Source organism: Pongo pygmaeus, chromosome 10 (assembly GCF_028885625.2).
Source record: "Pongo pygmaeus isolate AG05252 chromosome 10, NHGRI_mPonPyg2-v2.0_pri, whole genome shotgun sequence".
NCBI classification, from domain to species: Eukaryota; Metazoa; Chordata; class Mammalia; order Primates; family Hominidae; genus Pongo; species Pongo pygmaeus.
Window position 1 is genome coordinate 95,355,451 of NC_072383.2, and position 25,238 is coordinate 95,380,688.

At 33.9% G+C, this 25,238-nt stretch overlaps 1 protein-coding gene across 4 annotated transcripts in view; it reads left to right on the forward strand.

The window, feature by feature from the left end:
• NEDD1 (NEDD1 gamma-tubulin ring complex targeting factor) overlaps window positions 1–15,921 on the forward strand; it is a 46,010-nt gene extending 30,089 nt beyond the window's left edge. For all 4 annotated transcript variants that reach the window (XM_054445389.2, XM_054445390.2, XM_063646601.1 and 1 more), the window contains 7 exons: window positions 2,741–2,869; window positions 4,905–4,952; window positions 5,890–6,092; window positions 6,977–7,133; window positions 8,031–8,187; window positions 13,775–13,841; window positions 14,288–15,921. In XM_054445389.2, coding sequence (XP_054301364.1) covers window positions 2,741–2,869; window positions 4,905–4,952; window positions 5,890–6,092; window positions 6,977–7,133; window positions 8,031–8,187; window positions 13,775–13,841; window positions 14,288–14,392 — 866 coding nt within the window. In that variant the 3' untranslated portion in view covers window positions 14,393–15,921. The remainder of the gene's footprint in view (window positions 1–2,740; window positions 2,870–4,904; window positions 4,953–5,889; window positions 6,093–6,976; window positions 7,134–8,030; window positions 8,188–13,774; window positions 13,842–14,287) is intronic.
• Window positions 15,922–25,238: the final 9,317 nt, after the last annotated feature.

The following is a 25,238-nucleotide window of genomic DNA, read 5'->3' on the forward strand; positions in this document are numbered from 1 at the left end:
ATTCATCCTTAATACTACTACAGACTGAATGGCTTTTCATTGTGTCTTCAGATTAACCAGTAGAAAATATGAAACTTTGATACTGTCTTATGATTTGATCTCCTCATTAAATAAAAATAAATGAGAATGTTGCAATTTTTAATGATTTCTTCTTCTCTCATGTCATTGATGAAACAGTTCTGCAACAGGATTCATTTAGACTTTATTGATGTGTTATATGATAAGCTTTCTCATACTTATTGTAGAAAATATTTCTTGCTCACAATAAAGAAAATATTCTGTAAATTCCTGAAAACCTTTTCATTTTTATTTTAAGAAGTTATGCTATACTGTCAATGTGCAACAAATACTTTAAAAAGTCTACATGGTATACTAGTATGTTTCTGAAATATTGTGCTCAGTAGAAATACATATATCCATGTCTTTTAAATTTTTCAGGATAAATACTTGGGCAAAAATATTTATTGGTGTTTTTTTTAGCATGATTTTGCTATTTCCAAGTAGAAGCAAAACTTTAATTTGTTGATCTTGATAGTGTGTAGTATTTTAAAGTAAGTATATTCACTATTAATTTCCTGTGAATATCTGTATCATCCTTATATAAGAGCCATTATATATTAGGAAAATAATTAGGTTCTTATTTAGGAACTCCTGGAGACAAACACAATTGATATCTACTTAAGGAAGAAATTATTTTTGAAATATAACTTTGAGTAATGTCTGCCAACATGTTGAATTAACTATATTATGAAAATTATCTTTTTTCAAAATTTTCAAAAATTAAACAAAATAAAGATTCTCTTATTCACTGTAAACTCTCTGAAGTCTCTCCATTATTCATTTAGTTTTATAGTAAGAAGGCTCTTGTTTAACAAAGACAGCATTAATTTGTAAATCAAAGACTTGGATCTTTCAGGGTCATGGATTAACGATAACTCTTGGTAGATTCCCAACATTTCTGGCAAAGTAAGTGCTCTGCCCCCACAAAGTTAACAATGTTGGTGTATTAATTGTATTTTGAAATGATTGTCATCTTACAGAAAAGTTTTAAGAATAGTACAGACAACTGAGCGTTACCCTTTGGCAGATGCACTTTATAAATTTTGCCACATTTGCTTCATCATTCTCTTTCTCTTCCTCTCTCTGTCTTTCATTCTCTCTCTCTCTCACACACACACATTTTTCTTTGCCTCTGAAACACTGAGAATAGTAGACTCAGTCTCAGATCTGTCACTTCCGGCCAGGATGCCTTTAGGCAATTTTCTTAACCTTTCTGGGTCTCATTTTTTTCCTGCACACATTTAAGATGACATTTAACTGTTAGGGTTATTGTGAAAATCAGAGAAAATGTATTGGAACTACCTGGCACATGGTAGGCACTCAGTACACTATGGTGTTGATACTATCATTGTGGTCATCATGATCATCACTATTATTATTTTAAGCTTTGTGTAAAATTAAAGTTCAGAAAAAAATTCTATTGCTTCTATTGAAGTTGTCCTGATTTAGTTATTTCAAATAACTTCTCTAAACTTGTTATTGGTACTTAGTTTTAGAAGGAAATCACCATTTAAGAAGAAAAGAATAAGACTAGCGCTGTTTTCAAATGATACCAAACTTCTGTTTCCTAAAGTTTCAGAGGCTGAGTTATGCATTCAAACATGTTAAGGACCTAGAAAAAAGGAGAGAAAATTTCTTCTTTATAACAACTGAACTCTTGCTATAGACGTTCTTCAACAATAGTACAAATGATTTGGTAATATTTTAACTTTATAGCAGGTGTTATTAGAAAAGTTTATTTTATTAGCCAGTCTTGGGCATTTTTGGATATGCAGGCTGTTCTTTGTTTTCATCTCAGACTTTTCAGTTTTTCATTTGGGCCTGAGATGCCAAATAAAGCACTTTTTAAGATGTAATACAGTAACGTGCTACCAATCCTGATGGCAGACTTTAATCAAAATTTTTGAACCTCTAAAACTGTCCTTACTCCAATAATGAAACGGAAGCTACTGAGCCTGCTGAGCTCCTCTTAAAAGGTCCCTACCCTAAAGCCATGTGTTTATACACTGCCAGAAAAAATAAACTGCTGCCGTCTCTTTATTGTTGTCTACCATACTATTCTTTATGAGTTTGGTGTTCTGGTTTGCTTCCTCTTTGAAACTACGGAGGTTAGTGAAGTCCTTTGAGATCTGTAATGCTGAGGGCAATGTTAAGCCCCCACTGTTAGTGAAAGAAAAGACAGAAAACCCCTTCACTGCAAGTCAGGGAAGAAAAGTAACATTAATTGAATCCTGCTGTATGTTAGGCATCGCTCTATATGCCTTACAGACTAAAAAAAAAAAAATCACATTTGTGGATGATCGTGAGTCAGTCAATACCAAAAGTAAGTTGTGTTCAGTGTTCTTTAAGAGAGCAGCAAAGTATATAAATTATTTTAGAAAAATTCCAACAAAATGGCTAAAATAAGGTATTACTGTATGAACAAATAAGCTGTTTTCTTTTGAGGAACCTTTTGTTCCATGAAAATCCTGGTTAACTTTAGCTCTTGTCATATTCTGTTTTATTGTTCCATGAAAATCCTGGTTAACTTTAGCTCTTGTCATATTCTGGTTTATTCTCCTTATGCTCATAGTTGTAATATTACCAACAATATGAGTGATACATTAATTTTTACAACCTAGCTTATGATAAAATTTATTTATATGTAATAACATTGATTTTTATATCTAATTCCTATAAGGTTTGCCTCGAAGCATAAACACAGACACTTTATCTAAGGAAACAGACAGTGGAAAAAATCAGGATTTCTCCAGCTTTGATGATACTGGGAAGAGTAGTTTAGGTGACATGTTCTCACCTATCAGAGATGGTAAGTCTGTTCAGAGGATCCTGTTATCTTGCTGGTAGTTAATATTTTTATTCTGGCTAAAAGATGTGAATAATAGCTTCAGTCCAACTCTATTCACGGATCAGTTTGCTAATTTTCTCCATCCCTGGGGTGGTATCTTTTTCTTTGCCCTGATATTTCAAATGTTATCATTGTAAAATATATGCTGGTAATTTTCACATGGGAATTATGCAGATAGCTCTCAAGTTAGCATTTTAATTTCCACAAAAGTTTCTTGAAGGATGTTTTTACCTTCATAGGCAATCTGTCCCTTGTATCTACTTCTAAATTAATGTTCCTAAAATTTTAGATGTTTTGATATGCAAAAAAGTCTTCCTAATTTAAAAAATTGTGCGTGTATAGGTGTACACCTCCCACCACCCCACAAAAAAGTTGCCATAATAAAAAGCAAATTTTGCCAGCTTGATAAATAGAAGCATTATTTGTTATTCTTCATAGTGTCTGAACTAAGTACATTGTTTAGGTGTGTCTTTTTGGTACTAACATCCATAATGTTTTTCTTAGTGGAATGGAATTACCTCATTGCTAACAGCAATATTAATAACATGGATACATTTCTAGAGGGTAATTTGACAGAGTTAGTATATTCATACTTTTTGGCCTTGTAATTCCATTTCTACAAATTTATCTCAGAAAATACTCAGAGAAGCCCACAAAGATTTGTGTATTTATTGTTATAAATGTACCATGTCAACAGCAGGATCTCGAAGTTGTTTCATCCACTCATTATCTTATACAATTTCATTTTTTACTTTAAAATTGTCTCTTTTCCAAATTTTCTACAATTTTATCGTCAGAAGGAATAAATACATACGTGGTGGTACAGAATTATTGAGTATCTTCTGCCTTACCCTGGCCTGCAAATTTCTATTTAAATTGCTAAGTCAAACTGAAAGAGGAAGGATTCTTTTCTTTCAGGATGAAGAGAAGTCAAACTACGTCAAACTACATAGTAAAGGGTAAACAGAGGACGGATGTAGGTGGAGAGAAAAGTGACCAGTGCTGGAGTTGAGAAAGGTTTCTGGGATTAGTGCTGAATTGGGAGGTTTGGCCAGTGAGACTCCTCTGGAGCAACTTTTGCATTGAAGAATGTACAAAGGGGCTTTTTGGAAGTGTTTGAGTTATAAATTAAATTCTCTTTAATAGTTTTTAAGACAAATGAATAAATTACTTTTTTCTTTAATTACTTTTGCTATGTTTGAAAACGTTACTAGCATTTGAGTCATACGCCCACCAGATTCATTATAGTTCCAAAGTATTGATAAGCTAATAACTTCTAAAAGTGTGCATGTACGTGCTGTGCAATTACTGGATACATATACACACATGCACATAGATGATATTTCTCCTGATACAATTGTGTGTTTATTGGCCATTTGAATTTCTGGTAAATTTGTTAATGACTTTGGCTCATTTTTTATTAACCTGTTAAATTTGAATTTTACAATTTTTGTTATGGACTGGCAAATGAATATTACAGGATTAAAATAATCTTATACATATTCTACCATGGAAATAAACACTAATAAAACTTTGTTCTGCTTTGCAAAATATTTTTGTATTATTTTAATTGATCCTCAAAGCAATTTTGTGAGCTTATCTGGACGTTATCCCCATTTTATAGATGCAGAAACTGAAACTTAATTGCATTTGAGACTTGTCCAAGGTCACAAAGCTATTAAGTGGTATAGGCAGAACTGGATTATAGCTCTCCATAACCTACCCCCTACTCCAGGGCTTGTTACACTATACCTTGCTGCCTCATTAAATGACTGTACTATAGAATTATCTGTTCATATTTGCTGCTAAAGTGTGAATGAAGCTAAAATAATGTAAAAGAGAAATTTAAATCAGTACTCTCCTACCTTTAACCTCACTCATATTTAGCTTTTTAAGATTGTTAGTCTCTGAACTCTTTGGGGAATGAATAAGAAGCCTAAATTGATATGGTTTCTTTTTCACTAGTTTTAAAATTTGATTTTCTAATTTGTTATAGATGCTGTAGTTAACAAGGGAGGTGATGAGTCCATAGGCAAAGGAGATGGTAAGAACTACTTAGAAGTATTTTCGTGAAAATGAAAAGTGAATTGTATTATCTATGCTGTGTAACAAATCTCTCCAACACTTTGAGGCTTAAAAAAATAAACATTTATCATCTCATAATTTCTGTGTATTAAGAACTGAGCATGACTTGGCTGAGTACCTTTGCCTTCAAGTCTATCTTCCTGCTTCAATCAGGATGTCAACCAGAGCTTCATTCAACTTAACACTCAACTGGGCAGGGAACTGTTTCCAAGCTCATTCCTATGGCTGTTGGCTGGAGGTATCAGTTCCATGCCAATGAGCTTCTCTATATGTGGGGCAGCCAACAACATGGCAGCTGGCTTACCTCAGAGCCGGTGAACAAGAGAATTCGAGAGGGCATCCAAAATGGAAGCCCCCTCTTAAGATTATGTTAATAACCTTAATCTTGGAAGTGACATCTCACCACTTTTTCATATTACTTTTGTTAGAAGCAAGTTACTAGGTCCAAGCCACGTTCAAAGGGAAGAGATTACCCAAGGATAGCGACGCCAAAGGCAGGGGTCATTAGAAGCCATCTCAGAAATTGCCTTCCAAGATACATACCACAGATATATACCAAATTAACAATTTTCAGTTATCAAAAACTAATACTGACTAAAACATTGTGTTTTGCTGTTTTCAAAGTATTTTCACAAATAATATCTTTGAAGCCTTACCACTCTGGGAGATGGATATCATCATTTACATTTGCAGATCGGGAAATAGTCACAGAAAGTTTAAGACTTTTGCCCAAAAATACATATCAATTGCGGGGTATATCTGAGAAACAAACCAGTCTTCAGAATGCAGATCCATATCTTCTCCCATGTTAATCTGCCTATCATATTAAATGCTTTTCTTCAGTGTCCAAGATTGGAGGACACCATGTGCACATGCAGTTTTTCCCTCATTTCCAGGCTTTGACTTTCTACCGCAGTTGAACTCAGTGTTTCCTCCAAGAAAAAATCCAGTAACTTCAAGTACTTCAGTATTGCATTCTAGTCCTCTTAATGTCTTTATGGGATCTCCAGGGAAAGAGGAAAATGAAAATCATGATCTGACAGCTGAGTCTAAGAAAATATATATGGGAAAACAGGAATCTAAAGACTCCTTCAAACAGGTATTTGCCTGAAAATGATACTGAACTCACTGTATGTGTTTATCAGTAGAAAGTGGGTGGCTGCCAGTGTATGTATCCTAATTATTAACAGTGCTATGCACTTATTCATAGGTCTTGATGTCAGTTTTTAATAACTACAGAATACTTTGAAATCTCGCTTTGGATATGTTGAAGGTTACAGCAGATGGAAAGTTGCAGTATTTTTCTAAGATGAGATACTTGATATATCTTGATAAAGTGTGCAAGAACACTTTATCCCTGAATCCTTTTAAAGTGTATTTCATTGCAGTATACAACATCAAGTTGGTGGTTAAATCATTAGAGCAAACTGATGGTGCTAAGAATGGAATTTATCATTGTTACTTTCTGCTAAAATATATATATATAATATAGAATTTAATTTCTTATGTAAGGGTTCAGAATGATCAAAAATTACCAGGAAGGCCAAGCCAATTGGGTGTACAATATGTCTGTATTTTCGTATTTATTGTTTAGAATGATATTGAAAAGATACCATGTAAGAAGTACAAAAACATCTTTTGATTTATTTTGCAAATATTATTGACTAGTTACCACATGCATGGTATTTTTGTTTTTGTTTTGCCAGTTATCTCTATTTTAAATGATACTTAACAGCAGGTACTTAGTAAATGAGCTTTTCCTCATCATGTTATTGTTGAGATTGTTTTTGATTAGTAAATGTTACTTTATTTTGCCTCCAGTTCTCATTTTTTTTTTTCTTCTTCTATATCTCTTCCTATTTTCCTTCATTTCCCTGAACCTACATACTGGGACAAAAGAGAGAAGTAGGCAAAAATTATATGGGTAATATGAGTAAAACAAAAAATTGTATATTAAAGTCATTATTTATTTTAAATATAAAGTTAGCAAAGTTGGTCACGTCTGGTGCTGAAAGTGGAAATCTAAATACCTCTCCATCATCTAACCAAACAAGAAATTCTGAGAAATTTGAAAAGCCAGAGAATGAAATTGAAGCCCAGTTGATATGTGAACCCCCAATCAATGGATCCTCAACTCCAAGTAAGTACATGAAACTTCCTGATGTTTGAAAGTGTTTGATTGAAAAATCATCCCAATTATTTAACTTGTAAAGGAGAAATACAGTAATCATAGACTAAAAATGTTCAAAGAGTTTAAAGTTTATGGACACTTCTGTTGTGTGAGTGTTACTAAAGACAATGAAATGGATATGAATTGTTAAATTCAGGTACGTTGATTTGATCTTTTGGTGTAAATTAGATTTTCAGTGTAATATGTGTCTTTAATGTGGTAGAGATAGAATTATTATGTAGGACCCTTTGAAAAGGGGTGGTTAACTACCTGAAAATGTCTTTTTCTCTTTCATATTAAAGTCTTATCCTTAGAGTTTGTGCTACAGACCCATACAAACTTCATCACATTTAAATGAATATTTGGTTTAACTCTAAGAGTTATGTACACAAAGCAACTCTTTGTTTAGAATCAACTCTTATATAAATATCTATATTTTACTTGAAGTTTTCTGTGGATATATATTGCATTAGCTTAAACTCTAAGGCTTTTCCTGTAGCAGTACTTTACTCCTATTTTCCTTCTGTTTGTTTTTAATAGTCTTGGTTTATCTAGTTTATGGTGCAGCTTGTCACATTCATCTTTTATAAGAGGAAATGGTTCATAGATTCTTCAAGATTAATCCCTCTGTCATGTGGTATTACATTAGACAGCTGGCAGTTTATATATATAGATAAATGACTATTAGAAATAATGTTACAGAAAGTTTCTAAGATTTGTATTCCAGACAGTGAATTTTTCTAAATGTCATAGGAACACCCTTCTTTGCCAGTTTTTCAAGTTTCCACATGCCAAATCTTATTTAGAAATGTTTGATATCTCTCAGTCCAAGTTGACTATTAATATTTTCTTCATTCTTTATTTTAGATCCAAAGATAGCATCTTCTGTCACTGCTGGAGTTGCCAGTTCACTCTCAGAAAAAATAGCTGACACCATTGGAAATAACCGGCAAAATGCACCATTGACTTCCATTCAAATTCGTTTTATTCAGAACATGATACAGGAAACGTTGGATGACTTTAGGTAGTAACTGAGAAACTACTCCTTCTATCTAGACCTTACTTATTTTTTTTTAGATGTAAAACCAGAACTATAGATAATGTTGTTGGTTACTATTGTCTAGGTTCTGGTAGCCCTAAAGCCATAGAAAACATGATGAGTTTTGTTGATCTTTTCATACTGCATTTATTGATTATGAGCCAGGAAAAGGCACATTTACCTAGGGCAATTATTAGGTAACTCAGCAGGGCAGTCTAGCAGGCAGACTGCCATTGTGAACTTTTTTTATTATTAAAATATGGACAAGTTCTGGTAAGCTTAAATTGGGTTCTTACCTGCAGTATGTTCATAGATCTATTAGGTATGCTGTGTGCAATAATGTAGTAGAAGAATATATTTTAAAGTGCGATTCTGAATATTTTCCAATAGAATGCATCAGAATGTAATACTTAATCTAAAAAAAAATTATTTCTCAGACTTATCCTTGTCTTTCTCATCCTTTGAATTGTGAACATTGTAAGAATGTGTTCTACAATGCTGCTTTCTTTTATCATCTCAATATTTTTGGAAGCTATCTTCAATTATTAAAATCATTGGTACTTTTTTTCCTTTCTAACCTATAGTTAATGTTGTAGCTCAGATTTGGATTACTGTAAGCAAGAATGTTGGAGAAAATGTGCAGTTTTTGTTGGTGCATGCTTCCTTTTAATATTTTAAAATACTTTTAAAATATATTTTTAAATGTCGAAAAATACTTTTTAAAGAAAAATTATAATTTTGGCATTTACCCTGCCTAGTATATGTACTAGATACTAAGGATACAAAAATGAATGATCTGCCCACAAAGGCCTTATGATGTAGTTGGGCTAGGTGCAGTGTGTTCTGCTATGGGTGTTTCTCTTAATGTGAATTAATTCATTTGGGATCAGTAAAATAGAACAGTGTTGACAATATGATGAGGAAATTTTGTTTGTTCGTGTAATAGCAGCCAAAATAAAGTACACCTGAACACAGCTGAATGCAGCAAACCCTGTCAGCATCCATCTCTTTTTATTCACTTCCTCTTGGCTCAGCTGTGTGCTCTGTTAGAAGTGCTTATTTTGTGATTATTTCCCATCTTTGGGCATTTTGCTCTTGCCTCTGTAACTTGATAGCCGCAATCCTTCTATCCTCTTCCATTAAGTGACCATCACTTCTTCACAGTAAGGGTATTATTCAATAATTATCTATTAGATTTTTACTATGTCTTTTTAACTATGTTAGTATTTTTATTAGGATTTAATTGTTTTTGTTGTGCTCTGGTTACAAAATTGCATAGGTTTTTGAGTGCTTTGCCCTAATCCTTTTTCCCTAAGTTCTGTTATTTTTAATACACAGTGTTAAAGAATATACGTTTTTTTCAGGAGTGCATAAATATTTATGGCATAATAGTAGAACTGTCTGGATACAGCTGACTATAATACAGTGTGAGCAAAGTGATGTTGAAATCACAGGAAGGGAGCAGTTCTTCTGTGGGGGCAGATTTAGAAAGGTACACTGAAGAGATTTTATTTTATACTGACATGTGTGGGAACAGCTTGAGCAGAGACATGATCATACATTCTAGGAATGTTTGCAGAGAGAAGGCACCGTGGTAAGAGACCAGGCCTGAGGGACAGTTGTGAAGGTCTTAACACACAGGTAATGGAGAGCCATCAGAGTTTTTAAGCACAGGAGTAATGGGTGCTATCTATTTATTACCCATTTATTCAACAAGCATTTGGGTGTCAGTTCACCACTGGCTTCAGATGATTTGAGGACAGTGGGCTCAGGGCCTTTCCTTCAGCAGACCCAGGGATCTGAGTGCTGGAGCAACTCTGAAATCGCTGTGCATTACTGCCCCGCTGCCAGCTTTCGGGGTGGCTGGAGCTTGTTTTTCACTCTCTAACCTGTTCCTGGCTTTCTGTGCCTCAGAAGAAGTGTGTCTGTTCCACTTCCAGCTCTGCAGAGCTGCTGCAGCATGTTTGGTGAAGGCCTACAGTCAGTGCCTCTTGGTTCTGCTGCCCTGTGCTGCATGTCTGCACCTAGGAGTGGTGGGTAGGGACTTCTCTCAGCTCTTCTGCCCTTTGACCATAGGCAGCCTCTGCCTGGTACTCAGTGAAGACCCAGAGTGGCTCAGAGGATTTCCATAAATTCACTTGTTTTGCCATTTGCCTAGGTGTTCATCAGACTAGGTGTTCATCTACACCTATCATTGGCAGGACAGAGAGGGTATTGAGGTGCTCTTTCTCAGCCATCCTCCCGTGGCTGCCATCTTCTCCGTGAGAGCCTGGAGTGCCTTAGAGGGGTTACTCTCAGTTCTTTTCTGCCGCCCTAAGGCTTCACCAGGCTCTGTGCATCTATATCTTAGGGAGTCTCCCTCAGCCCTCCTGTTACACTTGTCCCTACTTTTTTTACATGAGCGCTGAATGAAGGCTTGTGGGAAAAAGTTGGTGAGTAAATTGAGACTCTCTTTGTGGCTGGGACCCCTTGGAATTCTAAACTATCAAGCAGTGTTTACTTGGCTTTTAAAAATCTTATTAAAATTTCAGCTAGTTCTTTTTACTCTGTCAAGGGCATGAAGATGGGTCTCTTTTCTCCTAGTCATGGGTCTCTTTTCTCCTAGGAGGAACTCCTCATTTTCTGGATTTTAGTTCATTTAGATTTCTTTGCATTCTCAGCTCTTGGTTGAATTTAAAATAATATGATTTATAGGTTATCAGGTTTGTTTTCGTTGTTAGAGTTGAGAAATTATACTTTTGCACCAACCTAATACATCCTAAGTGGAAATCTGTGCATCTGTTTCTGTTGTCTGTTAAGAAGATGTAAGTTTCTTTTGGCAAGCAGATCTCTTTGATCCTTTGGTTACTAGGTTCAGGTTTTCTTAGCACTAGTTTGTTTCCAGTTTGCCTTTATTCCTAGTGTGTAGTCTTTTCTAGGACATCAGCTGAATGTCTGGAGTATTCACTCTCTTTTTTACCTTGGTGGGTCCCAAACTTCAGCCTCTATTTTGCCAGCATCACAAGACTTCCAGAATACTTTCTGTGCTCTTTAGTTGCTTGTTTTATGGTTGGTTTCCTGCCATCTAACCCAGTGCGAGCATTGCTTAGTAGTCAACAGATGTCTCGAGGGGAAATTACACAGTTTCAGGCTTACTTTTCTGCAGGCCTCCCCTCTTCAAGACCTTGGCTCTTACAGCCTTGGCTACCTTGGTAGGCCCAAACTCTTAATACTCCCCCACCCAGCGAGACTATCTCAACCTCCAGGCCACTGCTTCAGCTCAGTTTCTTCTCCACACTGTGGAATCAGCACATACTCTAGAAGGAAAAACAGAGGTAAATGAAGAGCTTACCTAGTAGTCTTTTCTTTGCAAGATCATGGCCCTTCAAGTCCTGGCTACCTCGGTGGTTCCCTGATACCGTGTTTTTGTTTGTTTTCAATATAGTTTTTACTATAACTGAAAGTAGAAGAGGAAATTTTTAAAAATACCCTCATAGTTACAACAGAAAAATAGTAAGTTACTTGGGAATAAATCTACCAAAGGTAGTGAAGATTTTTATCGAAAAACATTAAAAATTTTTTTTGTTTAAAAGCATTAACATTTAAATAAATGGAGCGATTATAAAGATATTAGTTCACCTAAATAGGTCAGTAGATTGAATGCAATCCCAATTTAAAATCCCAGCTGGGATTTGGAAGAAGATGATGAAGTGATTCCAAAATATGTATGGAAGGAAAAAAATCTAGGAATAACTAAGACATTACAGAGAAGAATAAGGTTGAAGGGGACTTATTTGTCAGATGAATATGCTTAATTATTAAAGTATAATTAAGATATATAGCATGGCACAGGGAGGACATACTGGCCAAAGGAATGAAATAAGCTGGAAAGAAACCTGTGCATATATGGAAATAATAGAGAGGTAGCATTGCAGATTTATGTGCAAAAAATGGAATAATCAGTAAGTTGTGTTGTGACATTTGTTTTTTCCTGTAAAAAATAAGTATAGATTCCATGCTCTTGAGAAAAATCAGTTCCATGTAGATTAAAAGTTGACATTGTAAAACTTTGTAACTTCATGGTAGGAAATCATTAAAAATAAAATAATGCACTGCCTATAAAAATACATTGGTAAATTTGACTGCATTATTAGGATAGTATATTTGAGCACATTAATAAGAACTGTTTATCACACGATATCACAGAGTGAAGGGATAAGATATCTGCAGTTCTCATATAAATAACAAAGGATCAGATTATGTAAAGAACACTTATAAATGAATAAGAAAAAGATACGAAAAAGCATTTCAAGGAAGAGGAATGGTATATGAACACAGGAAAGATATTCAACTTCACAATTAATCAGAGAACTAAAAATGCAATGAGATGCCGTGTCACACCTAGTAAATGGGAAAATATAAAAAATCTGGTAATACTAAGTCTTGATGAAGATATAGAGCAAGAAGAACTCTGTTATACTGGTGACATCCATTGATAACTGCCTTTGGAAAACAATTTGCCTGATTTTGTAAAACTGAGTATACACTTGAGTTATAGTTGGTTATATCATCAATGGATATTGGCACATGTGGGTTGGGAGATAATACATGATTGTTTATAACAACATTGGAATAGTAAAAACCTGAAAACAATCAAAATATTAACAGGAAAATAGATACACCAGTACAAACCAATGATTTACAGATACATAAAACATGAATCTTCAAAACAATATTGAATTATTTCTTAAATATAAGCTATATGGTACCCTTTTTTGTAATGCTCAAAAACATGCACAATGAAAACATTGACTGCAGATTATATGTTATACAAATGTATTAAAAAAGCAAAAGCATTTCTTTGTCCAACAAAATTCAGGAGAGTAATGACTTATTTCTTGGGCTTTTTCCCAAGAGTTAAGTGATAGAATCAGACAGGAACACACAGGAAGCTTCTATGATTTGGTAACGTTCTAGTTCATAAGTTGTGTGGTGGGTGACTGTTTCTTTTGTTATTATACTTCATAATTTTTACATATTCTTTTGTAGGCATGAATTAATTGCATTTTATTGAGTAAGCCATGCTATATCCACCCAAATTGCCACTTAGTACTGAAAGTGTATTTTTTCAATAGCTAAACTGATAATAATAAAATGATCTTTCTAAACTAGTGAATTTTCTGTATTTCATTGTAAGATAAGTTTGTGTCTTAATGACAATTTCTATATAAAGGAATATAGTATCGGAGAGTTCAGGAGGTAAACAGCCTGGGTTTACATTCTAGCTTCATCATTTACTGGTTGTGTGACTTTGAACAAGTTATAACTACTCTGGTTAAGTTATTTCTTTTGTAAAATAGAGGTAATAATTGCACCTACTTGTGAAGATATTTTAAAGGGTTCTTACATTTAAAGTAAAAGAAACAGTGCCTAGCACATAGTAAATAAATGCTCAGTGCATTGGTATTTTTATTATTATAGTAATTATTAACATTCAATAATTTGGCAAATGAAAAAGTTTAGTGAGTTTCTTGAATGACCTAGAATTGGTTAAACTATTGTAATTCTAAAAAGTATTTTACATTCTTCCTAGAGAAGCATGCCATAGGGACATTGTGAATTTGCAAGTGGAGATGATTAAACAGTTTCATATGCAACTGGTATGTATGGCAAATTTTATTTTAATATTTTAAATGAAAGTAGAGTTGTGTGAATTTTTAAAAATCCATTAAAGGTAATATATTTTAGTTGTTTTATTTAGTTTTTAAGCTAAATAGGGAGTTTTATAAACTAAGTAAAATAGATTTTAACTGGTCACCTCCTTTTTAACCTCTGAGATACTTAAGGCTTCTTTTTTCAGTGGCTTTCTTCCTGATAAGTAAGCAAAAAGCATCTTAAATGTGCAAATATAAATTTTCCAAATACACTAATTTCACCAACGATCTTCCATTTATATTAACAAACTAGTAAGTTGTTAAGTACAAGAAATATCATTCACCTAGTTAATTGAACATGAGAGAAATGATAGCTGAAAGTATATTAAACATAGCCTGCCAAATAAATGTGAAATATCAATAATTTAAAAAGCATTTTCCTGTTTTTCTAGAATGAAATGCATTCTTTGCTGGAAAGATACTCAGTGAATGAAGGTTTAGTGGCTGAAATTGAAAGACTACGAGAAGAAAACAAAAGACTACGGGCCCACTTTTGAAATTTCAGTGAATACCTTAATGTTCTGTAATTTGGGAAGTTTCTGGCAACACAGAACTACATAGAATCAGTATTGTTTTCGTGGCCTCCAGGGAAAAAATTTTTTTCAAGTAAAAGTAAAAGGGTGATGGGATTTTATACCAACAACTGTTTCATCTTAAAAATATGTATATTTTTATATTAAAAATTGTACAGTATGTCATCTACCTAATAGGAAAGTCAACAGGATCTTTATTTTTTGAAAGCTTTAGCCATCCACTAAGTACCCTTTTTCATAAGAGAAGAAAATTGTGCATAAAAATTGGTTATGTTTGTTTTTTAGTCATCTTTTTTAACATATATTTTTGATTGACAAATTGCCTTTCAAATTTTTGGGGATAGTTGAGATTTAAAGAGTTTGATATGCCTTCTATTTTTATGGAGAAAGTAATTTTAAAATGGCAATTGGTGTTTCTAAGCCATTGACTAATAAAACATAGGGTTGGCTAGTAATTATTTTGTTAACTTGATGAAGTCAAGTATGACTATTATTTATTGTACGTTTGATAAGACAATTTTTGGAATTTTGAATTGCACAAATTACATGATATCTTTTGCATTTATGTTACTATATTGTACTTCTGACAAATCTTTATTCCTTGGTGGTATTTTTACGGTATCTTTACCTATAAAAAATGTTTAAGGTTCATAGGACTCGACAAGAGCTATCTATCTGCTGATTTTCTCATTAGTAACATGCAACATTGTACTGCAAAATTTCAATCAACATGACAACTTATAATGAGTGGAGATTTCATATTAGATACTAAATATTATAGTATTATTGCTATTTTGTTTTTCCAAGTAAGAAGTTTGGATTATTTTATTTTGTGGTCTTTATCATTAACTTTAATTCTTTCTGTACTGTGTATAATATTTTTATATTATTGGCCTTACCATAAAATTGTTTAGAAAGGTTGGCAAAATAAGTTATACCTCTTTGGCAATAGATAGATGTATACATCTACCTACTGTGATCTACAATTTTAGGTTAAGTGAAGCTTGGGAGGGCTACTGATTTGTTTACCTTCTTGTCTCTTGTCCCAAAGATTTAAACTATGTACCTTTGTATAGCTCTTCTGCCCCATTTTGACTTCTGAGGTGAAAATATTTACTAAAATTAAAACAAAAAACAAACAAAAACTTTAGCTCACTAACTTTATGGGTTTCTGAAGTGATGGAAATTGTTAAGGATATATTTAATAAGCATAAACTTACTAATAATTACTTCCAAAAATAAAAACAGGAATATTACTTTTACCCAGTGTGGTTTATAGAATACATTTGTACTGAAGCATATAGGGATGTTAATGTGATCTTTTCCTGACAGATTATGAAAGCATTATGACTTGTAACAAGTTTCCTTGTATATCACTAACAGGTTTAGAAGACATAAATATTAGTGTGTTTTGCCTACATGATGTATTTAAATCTATTAATATTTTCCTGTTGCTTTTTTAAAAAAATAAATGCACATAATGTATATTAAAAGAGGTGGGATGAAATAATTTTAGTAATTATGTGTACAGATGAAACATTTTTGTCATGGAATTTAAAAGCTAAGTAAGTATAAAAAATAAAATGTTATATGCAAAAAATAGGAAACATGAAATTGAAATTTCATTGTTGGCCAAAATGATATGAGAGATTTACCTTCCCACCTGAAATTAAAAAAGAAAATATGTGAAACAGTTGTCAGATATTGATTCTTGAGAGCAACAAATGAGACCTAAGAAACTCAATGAACCCCAAACACAAGAAATAAAAAGAAAACTATGCCCAAGGCACATCATTATCAAATTCCTTAAAGCCAGCAACAAGGGAGAATATTTTTTTAAGTAGCTAGAGAGAAAACACATAGAAGGACAGAGAGAAGAATGTCAGACACTGGAGCAACATCTTTAAAGTACTGAAAGAAAAGCTCAATTTAGAATTCTATACCTAGTGAAAATATTTTTCAAAAGCAAAAATGAAATAACTTTTTCAGACTTAGAAAAGCTGAAAGAGTTTATCACAAGCAGGCTCGCACCACAGGAAATGATTAAAAAAAATGCCTTTAGAAGGAAATTATACCAAATAGAAATCTGCAGCTATACAAAGAAATGAAGAACACCAAAAGTGGTAAATATGTGAGTAAATATAAAAAATATTTTTCTATTTTAAGTTTATTTAAAAGACAATAGATTATTTAAAGCAAAATAGTAATAATAATAGGGTGTTGTGCGGTTAACATATGTAAAGTGAAATATATGACAATACCAAGATTGGGATGATGGAAATGAAAGTATACTGCTCTAAAGTTCTTATACTGACAGTGAAGCAGTAAAACATTCCCTGAGAGTAAACTGATAAGAATGTGTATTATAAGACCTAAAGCAACCACAAAAAGAAAATCAGTGAATAAATAACTAGTAAGCCAGTAAAGGTGATAAAATGAAGTCATAAAAAAAAATCCAAAAGAGGAAAAAAGAGTCAATGGGACAGATAGAAAATAAACACTAAGATAGTAGATTTAAATAGCTGTGTCAATTAAATGTAAATTGTCAGTTATCCTTTTTTAAAATCAGTTGAGTCTTGCTCTTTTTTAATCCACCTGTTTTGAATACAAGAAACCTACTTTATACTGAACAGAATGCAAATGAAAACAAAATATCAAAATTTGTAGGAATCAGCTAGAGCAGTACTTACAGGGGAATTTATAGCATTAAATGTATATGTTAAAAAAGGAAAGATCTCAAGTCAGAGATGTCAGCTTCCACCTTTTTTTTTTTTTTCTTTTAAGGAGACAGGAATTTCACTCTGTTGCCTAGGTTGAAGTGATCATATCATCACTAACTTTAGCCTTGAACTCCCGGGTTCAAGTGATCCTTCCACCTCAGCCTCCCAAGAAGCTGGGACTATAGGCACATGACACTATGCCCAGCATAGCATCCACCTTAAGAAGTTAGAAAAGTAATAGCAGATGAACTTCAAAATAAAAAGAGAATAAAGAGATCAATGCAAGATAAAAAATCAGTTGAGGAAATCAGTGCAATTAAAAACTTTTTTTTTTTTTAATTTTTGTAGAGGCAGCATTTCACTATGTTGCCCAGGCTGGTCTTGAACCTGGCCTCGAGTGATCCTCCCACCTCAGCCTCCCAAAGTGCTGGTGTTGTATGTATAAGCCACCCTGCTTCGCCTCTGTTTCCTTAAGATCAAGAAAAATGATAAACCTTTAGCTAGACTAATGAGAAAAAGAGACAAAATTACCAACATCAGGGATGAGAGAATTGACATCACCACAATTTCTGTAGACATTTCTGATAAGACGCCAAACCTAAATGGCTACACTGATGAATTCTTTCAAAAATTAAAAGAAGACAATATCCCAATATTTTACAAAAGCTTCCAGGAAATAGGAGGGGATAATTTCCAACTCAATGTTTGAGACCAACATTACCCTCATGCCAAAATAAGGCAGCATCATGACAAGAAAACTAGACAATATTTGCCACGAAGACAGATGTAAACGTTCTAAACGAGATTTTTTTTAGCAGTTTGAATCCAGTGATGGGTAAAAGAGAACACATATGACCAAGTGAGGCTTATCTCAAGAAGGCAAATCTGGGCTAACATTAAAAATCAATTGTAATTTGCCATATTAAACAGACTAACAAGAAAATTATGTGATCACCTCAATAGATGCAGAAAGAGCATTTGATAAAACCCAACATTCATTCCTGATAAAAACTCAGCAAAGTAGGAATAAAAGAGAATGAAAAGGAATCCAAAACCCCCCAGCAGCTAACATTAAACTTAATGCTGAAAAACTGTTTTTTTCCCTAAGATCAGAGGCAAAGCGAATGTATATGATGTTCTCTTCTATTAAACATTCTATTGGAATTTCTAGCCGAGGCAATTCGCAAGAAAAAGAAACAACATCCAGATTACAAAGGAATGTTTTTAAAAAGCCTCCACTCACAGGTAACATTTGACTGTAGAAAATCCAATGGAATACATGAAAATATAAGTTTAATAACGTTACAGGATACGTCTATCTACAGAACTCAGTTGCATTTCTATATACTTGCAACAATCAGAAAATGGAACTAAAAATACAGTAGCATAAAAATATGAGATCATTAAGTGTAAATTTGATAAAATATATGCAAGACCTGTACACTGAATTCTACCAAACAGTGCTGAAAAAGTAAACTTGAGAGATACCATGTTCACAGATTAGAAGGCTCAATATTGTTAAGCATCGGTTTCCCCCACATTGATTGTAGAGTCGGCAAAACCCCGGTAAGAATTTTAGTAGGCTTTTTTTGGTAGAACTTGTTAAGCTGCTACTAAAATTTGGAAATACATAAAGGACCTAGAATAACCAAAGCAACTTTGGGAAAATAAAACAGCACAGTAGAGGTCTAGAAATTACAGCACTGTAATTTCTAGACTTGTTACAAAGCTATTAAGATAATGCAAAAGTGCATAAACATAGTCACATAGATCAGTGTAGCACAATAAAGTTCAGAAATACACCCACACATATATAGTCAACTGATTTTGACAAACGTGTGAAGGTAATTCAAAACCTAAAACGTGAAAGGTAATCCTTTCCAGAAAAAGGATAAACTTTCCAAAACACTGTGCTGGAACACACATGGAAAAACAAAAACCCTAATGCATACTTCACACCATCTACAAAAATAAACTCAAAGTGGATCATAGATAGACCTAAATGTAAAACTTAAAACTAAAAAAAGAAAAAAATCTGGAAGATAAGACAAAGATCTTTGTATGCTTGGGGTAGATTTTGTGTATGGGACACCAAATGAATAATCTCCAAAAGTAAAAATTGATATAAATTGGATTTTCAAAGCCCAATTAAAGTATAGTCTTGGAAAGGTACCAGTAAGATAATTAAAAGACAAATCACAGACTGTGAGAAAATATTTGCCAATCATACATCTAATAAAGATCTTGTATTCAGAATATATAAAGGCATTTCAAGACAGAAGAAAATAACCCGATTTTTTACATAGACAATGATTGAGATAGACACTTCACCAAAGAAGTTATGAAGTTGGGTGTGGTGGCGTGGTTTCAATTACTCAGGAGACTGAGGCAGGAGGATTGCTTGAGCCCAGGGGTTTAAGGCTGCAGTGAGCTATGATCATGCCACTGCATTCTAGCCTGGGTGGCAGAGTGAGACTATCTCTAAAAATTAAAAAAAAAAAAAAAAAAAAAAAAGACATGAAGATGGTAAATGCAAATGAAAAGGTGCTTGTAATCATTGTCACTTAGGGAAATGCAGGCTAAACCATATGGAGCTACTCCTGAATATTTATTAAAATAGCTAAAATTTAAAAGCCTGACCATACCAACTGTTGGCTATGATGTGGAGAAACTGGAATTTTCATACTCTGGGAATATAAAATGGTCAAACATTTTGGGAAATGTTTTGACAATTTCTTCAACCATTGAGCATATACCTACCATTCACACTAGGCATTGTACTCCTTAAATATGTATCTACAAGAAATAAAAGCACATATCCACACAAAGACTTGTACATGAATGGTCATAGCAGATATATTTGTAATAGCCCAAATTTGGAAATAATCCAGTATCTGTCAGCAGATGAATGGATAAACAAATTGTAGTATATACAGTGTAATGCCACCCAGCTATATGAAAGGAATAAACTATAGTATGTAAACAACATGAATGAATCTCAAAATTATCATATTGATTAATAGAAGCCAGACAATAAAGAGTATATACCATATGATTCTAGTTTTCTAGCAAATGCAAACTTAACTACAGAGACAGCCATTAGTTTGCCTGGAAACAGTTGAGGAAGGGCAGGAAGAAAGTTGTACAAAGTCACAGGGAAACTTGTGAGTGATTATTATGTTTATTATCTTGATTGTGATGATGGTTTCATTAGAGTATGCATGCCAATTTTCCAAATTGTGTGCCTTAAATATGTGTAGTTTATTTTATGTCAGTCTGTTTTTCTATAAAAGAGGGACCACTTCTAATATTATATGTTCGTTGGAACCATTTTTCCCCCTATGTCTCATATACTTCATATTTTTCAAAATATGAAATAGATAATTTGTGTTTCAATGTAGCGCTCTACATGTTTCATTTATAGCTGCTAAGGTGTAAGAGGGTCATCAATATTGAACTTGTAAGGATTACATTCAGATAATGTCTACTCTTACTCATTTTTCATTAATACTCATACAAATACAGAGTATGTAAACAACTTCAACATTCCTAAATCTTTGATTTTAAAGAAATGTGAAACGCAATGGGATCATCTGGAAATATGAAACTGAACTATGATGAAAACCTTTTTTCTGGTTTCTAAAAATTTGAATAGCACTTTATATTAGAGTCCTCTATTCACTTAAAATTTTATTTTGGAACATTTTACCTAGTTTAATAATTTCTATAGTTAATCAATTTTTAGTTTCCTTAAGTTCTTTTTGGAGGTAACCTGGTGTATATTTATAAGTAAACACTTCATAATGAGCTGAATATTTTGAATAGAGAAAATTACAAAGTTCTATATGAAGTTGATATATTTTCCTATGAAACTCAAATGCTTGATATTTATAAATAAGCAAATTTCTTTGATCACATAATTATTAAAGAGAAAAAGCTATCAAATGTAGTTTTACATTTCTAAAGGCAATATTTTCTCAAAAGGTAAAATCTAGGTGTGGTCTAAAGACACTGTCGGAGAAATAAAGGCAAGAAACTATGGTAGTGCCCTTACTAAAGCTTATTTTTCATATTTATTGAATGCCTGGCACTGTAGATAATGACATTTGTTAGGAAGATAAGAGTATTATTTAGTGGAGATCATCTTATTATTAAGTTTTGTTATCCAGTAAATTGTGGATTTTTACCATTCAAAATATATTTCAAGAAAAAAAAAAATCACTTTGGACCAGACCTGACTTTGAGATTGAAGAACGGTTTCAACAACTTAAAAATGACTAAAAAGCTTAAGCCCCTATGATATTATTGATTATATTTTGATCAGTTATTGAAATAAATTGTTTACATGTTAGTAAATATTATTTCCATTTCTTTTTTTTTTTAATTTTATTTTATTATTATTATACTTTAGGTTTTATGGTACATGTGCGCAATGTGCAGGTAAGTTACATATGTATACATGTGCCATGCTGGTGCGCTGCACCCACTAACTCGTCATCTAGCATTAGGTATATCTCCCAATGCTATCCCTCCCCCCTCCCCCCACCCCACCACAGTCCCCGAAGTGTGATGTTCCCCTTCCTGTGTCCATGTGTTCTCATTGTTCAATTCCCACCTATGAGTGAGAATATGCGGTGTTTGGTTTTTTGTTCTTGCGATAGTTTACTGAGAATGATGATTTCCAATTTCATCCATGTCCCTACAAAGGACATGAACTCATCATTTTTTATGGCTGCATAGTATTCCATGGTGTATATGTGCCACATTTTCTTAATCCAGTCTATCATTGTTGGACATTTGGGTTGGTTCCAAGTCTTTGCTATTGTGAATAATGCCGCAATAAACATACGTGTGCATGTGTCTTTATAGCAGCATGATTTATAGTCCTTTGGGTATATACCCAGTAATGGGATGGCTGGGTCAAATGGAATTTCTAGTTCTAGATCCCTGAGGAATCGCCACACTGACTTCCACAAGGGTTGAACTAGTTTACAGTCCCACCAACAGTGTAAAAGTGTTCCTATTTCTCCACATCCTCTCCAGCACCTGTTGTTTCCTGACTTTTTAATGATTGTCATTCTAACTGGTGTGAGATGGTATCTCATTGTGGTTTTGATTTGCATTTCTCTGATGGCCAGTGATGGTGAGCATTTTTTCATGTGTTTTTTGGCTGCATAAATGTCTTCTTTTGAGAAGTGTCTGTTCATGTCCTTCGCCCACTTTTTGATGGGGTTGTTTGTTTTTTTCTTGTAAATTTGTTGGAGTTCATTGTAGATTCTGGATATTAGCCCTTTGTCAGATGAGTAGGTTGCGAAAATTTTCTGCCATTTTGTAGGTTGCCTGTTCACTCTGATGGTAGTTTCCTTTGCTATGCAGAAGCTCTTTAGTTTAATTAGATCCCATTTGTCAATTTTGGCTTTTGTTGCCATTGCTTTTGGTGTTTTAGACATGAAGTCCTTGCCCATGCCTATGTCCTGAATGGTAATGCCTAGGTTTTCTTCTAGGGTTTTTATGGTTTTAGGTCTAACATTTAAGTCTTTAATCCATCTTGAATTGATTTTAGTATAAGGTGTAAGGAAGGGAACCAGTTTCAGCTTTCTACATATGGCTAGCCAGTTTTCCCAGCACCATTTATTAAATAGGGAATCCTTTCCCCATTTCTTGTTTTTGTCAGGTTTGTCAAAGATCAGATAGTTGTAGATATGTGGCATTATTTCTGACGGCTCTGTTCTGTTCCATTGATCTATATCTCTGTTTTGGTACCAGTACCATGCTGTTTTGGTTACTGTAGCCTTGTAGTATAGTTTGAAGTCAGGTAGTGTGATGCCTCCAGCTTTGTTCTTTTGGCTTAGGATTGACTTGGCAATGCGGGCTCTTTTTTGGTTCCATATGAACTTTAAAGTAGTTTTTTCCAATTCTGTGAAGAAAGTCATTGGTAGCTTGATGGGGATGGCATTGAATCTGTAAATTACCTTGGGAAGGATGGCCATTTTCACGATATTGATTCTTCCTACCCATGAGCATGGAATGTTCTTCCATTTGTTTGTATCCTCTTTTATTTCCTTGAGCAGTGGTTTGTAGTTCTCCTTGAAGAGGTCCTTCACATCCCTTGTAAGTTGGATTCCTAGGTATTTTATTCTCTTTGAAGCAATTGTGAAAGGGAGTTCACTCATGATTTGGCTCTCTGTTTGTCTGTTATTGATGTATAAGAATGCTTGTGATTTTTGTACATTCATTTTGTATCCTGAGACTTTGCTGAAGTTGCTTATCAGCTTAAGGAGATTTTGGGCTGAGACAATGGGGTTTTCTAAATATACAATCATGTCATCTGCAAACAGGGACAATTTGACTTCCTCTTTTCCTAATTGAATACCCTTGATTTCCTTCTCCTGCCTAATTGCCCTGGCCAGAACTTCCAACACTATGTTGAATAGAAGTGGTGAGAGAGGGCATCCCTGTCTTGTGCCAGTTTTCAAAGGGAATGCTTCCAGTTTTTGCCCATTCAGTATGATATTGGCTGTGGGTTTGTCATAGATAGCTCTTATTATTTTGAGATACGTCCCATCAATACCTAATTTCTTGAGAGTTTTTAGCATGAAGGGTTGTTGAATTTTGTCAAAGGCCTTTTCTGCATCTATTGAGATAATCATGTGGTTTTTGTCTTTGGTTCTGTTTATATGCTGGATTACATTTATTGATTTGCGTATATTGAACCAGCCTTGCATCCCAGGGATGAAGCCCACTTGATCATGGTGGATAAGCTTTTTGATGTGCTGCTGGATTCAGTTTGCCAGTATTTTATTGAGGATTTTTGCATCAATGTTCATCAAGGATATTGGTCTAAAATTCTCTTTTTTTGTTGTGTCTCTGCCAGGCTTTGGTATCAGGATGATGCTGGCCTCATAAAATGAGTTAGGGAGGATTCCCTCTTTTTCTATTGATTGGAATAGTTTCAGAAGGAATGGTACCAGCTCCTCCTTGTACCTCTGGTAGAATTCGGCTGTGAACCCATCTGGTCCTGGACTTTTTTTGGTTGGTAAGCTATTGATTATTGCCACAATTTCAGCTCCTGTTATTGGTCTATTCAGAGATTCAAATTCTTCCTGGTTTAGTCTTGGGAGGGCGTATGTGTTGAGGAATTTATCCATTTCTTCTAGATTTTCTAGTTTATTTGCGTAGAGGTATTTGTAATATTCTCTGATGGTAGTTTGTATTTCTGTGGGATCAGTGGTGATATCCCCTTTATCATTTTTTATTGCATCTATTTGATTCTTCTCTCTTTTTTTCTTTATTAATCTTGCTAGCGGTCTATCAATTTTGTTGATCCTTTCAAAAAACCAGCTCCTGGATTCATTAATTTTTTGAAGGGTTTTTTGTGTCTCTATTTCCTTCAGTTCTGCTCTGATTTTAGTTATTTCTTGCCTTCTGCTAGCTTTTGAATGTGTTTGCTCTTGCTTTTCTAGTTCTTTTATTTGTGATGTTAGGGTGTCAATTTTGGATCTTTCCTGCTTTCTCTTGTGGGCATTTAGTGCTATAAATTTCCCTCTACACACTGCTTTGAATGCATCCCAGAGATTCTGGTATGTTGTGTCTTGGTTCTTGTTGGTTTCAAAGAACATCTTTATTTCTGCCTTCATTTCGTTATGTACCCAGTAGTCATTCAGGAGCAGGTTGTTCAGTTTCCATGTAGTTGAGCGGTTTTGAGTGAGATTCTTAATCCTGAGTTCTAGCTTGATTGCACTGTGATCTGAGAGATAGTTTGTTATAATTTCTGTTCTTTTACATTTATTGAGGAGAGCTTTACTTCCAAGTATGTGGTCAATTTTGGAATAGGTGTGGTGTCGTGCTGAAAAAAATGTATATTCTGTTGATTTGGGGTGGAGAGTTCTGTAGATGTCTATTAGGTCCGCTTGGTGCAGAGCTGAGTTCAATTCCTGGGTATCCTTGTTGACTTTCTGTCTCGTTGATCTGTCTAATATTGACAGTGGAGTGTTAAAGTCTCCCATTATTAATGTGTGGGAGTCTAAGTCTCTTTGTAGGTCACTCAGGACTTGCTTTATGAATCTGGGTGCTCCTATATTGGGTGCATA